Source organism: Catharus ustulatus, chromosome 3 (assembly GCF_009819885.2).
Source record: "Catharus ustulatus isolate bCatUst1 chromosome 3, bCatUst1.pri.v2, whole genome shotgun sequence".
In the NCBI taxonomy this organism is placed as follows: domain Eukaryota; kingdom Metazoa; phylum Chordata; class Aves; order Passeriformes; family Turdidae; genus Catharus; species Catharus ustulatus.
The window spans coordinates 117,379,260-117,385,259 of NC_046223.1; the positions used below are offsets into that span (position 1 = coordinate 117,379,260).

At 44.1% G+C, this 6,000-nt stretch overlaps 1 protein-coding gene across 1 annotated transcript in view; it reads left to right on the forward strand.

Moving 5' to 3' along the window:
- Positions 1–2,282, forward strand: part of XKR6 (XK related 6) — a 163,720-nt gene extending 161,438 nt beyond the window's left edge. Inside the window, exon 3 of the mRNA XM_033056155.1 lies at positions 28–2,282. Coding sequence (XP_032912046.1) covers positions 28–992 — 965 coding nt within the window. The 3' untranslated portion in view covers positions 993–2,282. The remainder of the gene's footprint in view (positions 1–27) is intronic.
- Positions 2,283–6,000: the final 3,718 nt, after the last annotated feature.

Here is a 6,000-nt window from a genome sequence, read left to right on the forward strand (position 1 = left end):
TCAGTGGATCTGTGTGTCTTCCGGCAGGTGTGTCCTCTGTGGCCTCCCTGATGTCCCTGGCTTGGGTGCTAGCCTCCTATCACAAGCTTCTTCGGGACTCTAGGGACGACAAGAAGAGTATGAGCTACAGAGGGGCCCTCATCCATCTCTTCTGGCGCCTCTTCACCATCTCATCCCGAGTTATTTCTTTTGCTCTCTTTGCTTCCATCTTCCAGCTCTACTTTGGGATCTTTGTAGTGGTCCATTGGTGTGCCATGGCTTTCTGGATCATCCATGGTGGGACAGATTTCTGCATGTCTAAGTGGGAGGAGATCCTCTTCAACATGGTGGTAGGGATTGTGTACATTTTCTGCTGGTTTAATGTCAAGGAAGGGCGGACTCGATACCGAATGTTTGCGTATTACACGGTGGTCCTGACGGAGAACGCTGCCTTGACGCTCCTTTGGTATTTTTACAGAGATCCTGACACCACTGACTCCTATGCCGTGCCAGCACTGTGTTGTGTCTTTCTTAGCTTTGCTGCTGGGATAGCTTTGATGCTGTTATATTATGGTGTGCTGCATCCCATGGGGCCAAGAGCTAAGATCTTTGCCAGCTCCTGTTGCGCCGAGCTGCTCTGGGGCATTCCTCTGCCCCCCGATGTTGAGCCCATGGCGCCCCAAACCCCTGGGTACCGGGGGGCCCAGGCTACGCCCACCAGAGCGGTCACGGAGCAACAGGAGGAACTCACAGCTGACACTTGCTTGCCCGTTTTCCAGGTGAGAGCAATGGTACCATCTACTCCATCTGGGCGACCCTACCCCCCCGAGGGGCCTCTCATTAAGATTGACATCCCAAGAAAAAGATATCCTGCCTGGGATGCTCATTTTGTAGACAGGAGGTTAAGAAGAACTATCAACATCCTCCAATATGTCACCCCCACAGCTGTAGGTATTAGGTATAGAGATGGACCTCTCTTATATGAGTTGCTACAATATGAATCTTCACTTTAAAGCTCCTTAAAAGCAAAAGTAAAAGAGGGGACCTTATTTTTGTTTACGGTAAACACAGATCATGAAACAAACACAAACCTTCAGATAAGCTTTCTTTCTGGTTGCTGTATGTATAAAAAAAAAAAAAAGATATTCTCTATGTTTTGTAAGTAAAAACAAAAAGAAAAACTTTTCTTTTGTTTTTTACACACAAGAAACAGTATTTCAACTTCCACACCTAGGATTCACAGGTGGAGAAGGAGGCATCTCCACATCAGTTTTATACCGTACACCAAGTGTAGAACATTATTTATGGGATTGGTGCTGATTGAAAAATAAAAAAAAAAACAAACAAACAAACCTACAACTGCCTTATGCCCTTAGGTGCTGAGTTTCATTAAGTACTGTCACCTTTCTCATGCAAAACTCTTTGATGATTATATGCCAGGAAAAAAAAAGAAAAAAACAAAAAAACAAAAGAAAAACCAACCATCCAACTGAAATGCAAACCTTAAAATTAAAAAATTAACAACAACAAAAGAGAGAAATGTAAATTTAAAAAAAATACTGTTGCTCTTATTGGATTTAGTAGTAAAACCCCTCCAAATGTCTAAAGATAAGAAAGCAAAGATAAGAAAGCAAAGCCAAGACAACCCCAATGGAGTTTGATTTTTCCAACAGCTGAAAGACAAAATCAGGTCTGTAAGATAATTTGGCAAGGAATTTATAACACCATTGGGCCAAGCCTTGACCGAGTTGTGTTATAAAGCTGACCCCACCCCGGAACCGTTTTCCTTGTGGAAATGGATCCTGTGCAAAGGTGGGATTGTGATCAGTGTGAAAATACAGAATCCGATCTTGTTCCCAACAACTGCTCGTGCTAAAGCCCCACTGTCTCCAGTGGAGCAAATACCAACAGGCTGAGCCCAGAATAAGGCCTGCCACCTTGATTTCTGGAAAATGAGAAATTATCAAAATTAGAAACCAAAACCATGATCCGAAAGTACATTTCCACATATCTAATAATTATTTCAGTAATAATAAAACTCAGCATGGTAGCAAAAAGCGAGTCAATTTAAAGGCACAATACTTGATCAGTGACTGGCAAAATAATTTGACCTACTGTATCATTTTAAGGCTGTGAAAGGCATACATGTATTATTTGTAATCTCGTGTAAGACCTGTCATGTCTCATTCAGTGCGAGCCTTAAAGTGATTGTAAAGCATCCTTCGTTCCATTTTGGGGATTTTTGGGTTTTGATTTTCTGTTTTGTTTCTGTTTTGTTTTTAAGGAAAACAAAACATGAAAAGTCGGGATAAAAAAAAAAAAAAAACAAAAACACAAAAAAACACAAAAACAAACAACAACAAAACAACCAACAAAACTTCTTCAAACGGTAATAACCTGTAAAACTGACTCACGTCTCGAGATGATTTGGTGCTTTGTATTTTCGTTGATGTTGTTGTTGTGATTTAGCTGAGAAAATTCTTCGACTCGGTTACGTGTGGGGAACTGCTGATAAAAACTGTCTCGTGTCACCCTCTACTGTAAGTACATGGCGAGAAACAACAACCAGAGGAAATCCAAGAGCGTGGCGAGAGCGCCGTGGTTTAGCTTAGCCTTCCACCGCCAGGAGATGCTGCCACCTCCGAAGCTGGCAAAGCCCAGACGGCTGTGGGGTTGTCTTTGACATTTCCAAATAACCCGCTCGGTGTCTGAACATTCTCATCTCTCTCGGATTCTGTTTCTGTGCTGGAATCTCTTGGTTTTTTTGGTTTTTTTTTCAAAAATCACCGGGTTTGCGTCTATCCGACACCCTTTTTTCCGTTTTGAGAGTATTGCTCCTTTAAAGGAATATTCCCGTTTCAGGGCATCTTTTCAATCCCACCATCCCTCTGCTTGGGAGGGGAAAAACAACAACAACAAAATGAGATATTTTTAAGTGAATGCTGTAGTATTTTCTGTGTGTAATTGCAATTTTTTATTCCAGAAATACTGTAACTGTCTAGGGTGCAAAACTCCCATGCTGACCTATTCTGAAGAGAAGATCAGCACGGGGGGATATTTTTTAATTATGATTATGATTTCTTTTTTTAATTTCAGGAATCAGTTGGTTTTTTTAATTATGATAGTATTTAAAGAAACTAGTACCAATTTTATATAACAGTTTAAAGAAGCTGAATGCTTTCTTCGCCTGAATATACCTGAAGAGAAACATTTTTTTCAATCAGTGATCCTTTGCAGTGTTCTGAGAAAACGTTGGGGTTTCTTCAGTTGTTTCATTTTGTTTTGTAAAGCAAACTTTTAACTGGTGTCTGTCCCTTTCAAGGAGGGCAGGACTCCTTCACGCCAAACTATAGACACATGGCAAAGTTTATACAAAGCCAAATTGTCACTGGTACTGTAATTCCCAGTCAAACTCCATTTCAGGCAGATGTTTCTGGGCTCTGATTACAACCAATGTGATGGTCACATTTTCATGCAAAGGGAGGGATTTGGTCTCGTCATCCCCTTTCTAACTCCCCAGTCCCTTGTTTGCTGTGCACATAAATGCATTTAAATATATATATATATATGTACACATGAACTGATATATATTTGTGAAAAGCTTTCATTTCCCTTCTCCATTGTCTGTGCCCCACAGCCAGCTCCTTCTCAAGTGTCCTACTAACATTTCACCCTTTTTCTCCCCTGATCAGTGTGCTGTCTCCATAAAAAGAGGTAATTTGTGAAGTGAACTAGCTGAGTCCTAAAAACATGGAGGTGCCCATCCTCCAGCTACAGACCCGCATTTCTCCTTCCAGAACTTTCTTTTGACTTGCCTTTAACGTTAGTGTAGACTTATCTTGATCTAATTCCCCACGCTGGCCCTTGCATGAAGAGCTCTTTTCCTCACACCCGCATTTCCGTGGCCAAAGCATGAGAAAGGAATGGATGGCAAACAGCCCTGCTGTTCCTCAGGGACCGTTTTTCCCAGGAGGTGGCATTCCCGTTTTCAAAAAGAAGGTCCTGCTCCCCAAACTCGTCAACCTTGGAAACGTGGTGCTGATCACTGACCCTTCCCACCAGGACAGTGACAACGAGCCAAGGCACGGCCACCAGGTGCCAGGAGGAGGAGACCCTTCAGTGTTGCCTCTCAGGAGCAACTCCAGCCTGCCTTCCCTCAGGAACGGGATCTTACTCCACACCACCACACCAACAGCCGGCGCCTCCGCCCCGTGCTAGGGGCAGAGGGGCACAACACTCTGGAAGTGTCCTTACTTCTCAATGCAGTGCTAACTTCTCACAACCAAACCAGCTTAACCAAGGGCTTGACACATCCCTGTTCCAAAGTCCTCCTCCTTCGTGGCTCGTAGTGTGGATGACAACAAAGGCAGGTGCCTGCACTGCGAGTTGAGACTGTGTCATCACTTGCATAAACTTTCTGCCTCTGCTTCTCCTTTCTTTGAATGATTTCCATCAGCATCTTCATTTAGCAAAGGATTTCCAGGGAGAGCCTCTGTCGTCCCTGAAGAACTATTTCTTTTTCCAGGACTTCATTACAGCCTTAACGTAAAGCTCGTGCTCTGCCACTACTCCCAACGTGTTCCTAGAGGACAGTTTGGGGTGGTGACCTTTTCCTTTTGGGATTTCCTGTGATCTTGTTGCCAAACAGCGCCTTTTGCCAAGCCAAAAGCTCAGGGTGGAAAACTACCCTAGCTCTCTATTGGTACTAATCCCAGTGCTGAGTCTCATCCTCTTCTCCTGTTGTATTTTTTTTGCCCTTTGTATTTTTGGTGTGCGCTTTGCAGGATGGTCAGCGACTTGTTTTGGTTTCACTTTGATTTTAACTCCTCAGCTTTTCCCCGGTGCCTTTTTTATACCACATCCCACCTTTGGACCAGAAGAAACTGCATGAGGAGCTTTTCAAACTGCCATGGAGAAGGTTGAGTGTGTAGTTATTGACATCAGAAGATTGGTGGGCAACTTCTCTGGCACATTTGTGGTGCTGGATTCACCCTGGGCTCATCTAAACCAACCAGCTGTGCCATGCCAGGACAACGCCGAGGCACGAGGGCTCCACCATCCCGACTGTTATTGTTCAAACCTTCCCTGGCACGGTTTTGACCCACTCCAAGGAGCCCTGGGCTCAGGCACAGCTTGCCTAGGTTTGGCATTGTCCAGACTGTCCCCAGCTGGCAGCTTGGATGCAGCTGCTCCTTATCAGGGGCGAACGATTTCAGGAGTCAGGATGGGGCCAGCACTACTCAGTTGGCTTCATGGCCAGAATGGATCCTGGAAGTGCTTAATTTCCTGAAAAAGATGTAACTCCACGCCACAGACCGGGATGCAGGACGTGGTGGAGTACACCAGCTCTGATCTGGCATTTTTCTGTTTTCTGCCTGAATCAATGGACAAGTTATTTTTCAGTTCGCTTTGTTCCTTTTGCTGAGGTTGTTTTGCAAACTGCGTCACTTTTATGGCTCAGATGTCAACCCATCCATCCCTCCATCCATGTCAGATGGATGGCATGTTTACTGTGATAGTGTTACACATCCATAGGCAGCTAATTTGGAGACAGGAATCATTCAGACCAGACCAAATCAACGGTGGAAACACAGAATCACAAGGTCCCTGCCCATGCCCTTGTCATGCTTTGCCACCCACACGAGGCATTTTTCATCTGCAGCAAATCCAACCTGAGCTGCAGAAGAGGAGCCAATGGTGAATAATAACCAGTGCAAAGTGCAAGTGAGACACCCATTTCAAGTGTAAATATATATATTTTCAGTGTTTGGGATTGGAGCTAATTCTCTGCTTCACCCCGTCCTTTTGTGCACCTGCCAAAAGTCATTTGCATGTGTTTTTATTTAAGGCTGGCTGGATGAAACAGGGCAAAATTAATTCCAAGCTTTAGTGAATGGTCTGCTAAAAACCTGGCTCACGTGAGGAGCATCACTATTGACTTTCAGAGTGCAATCACCCCCTGCTCTTCAGGTATGTTTTTGTACACACAAGATTCACTTCACAATTTATCCCACCCCTCTC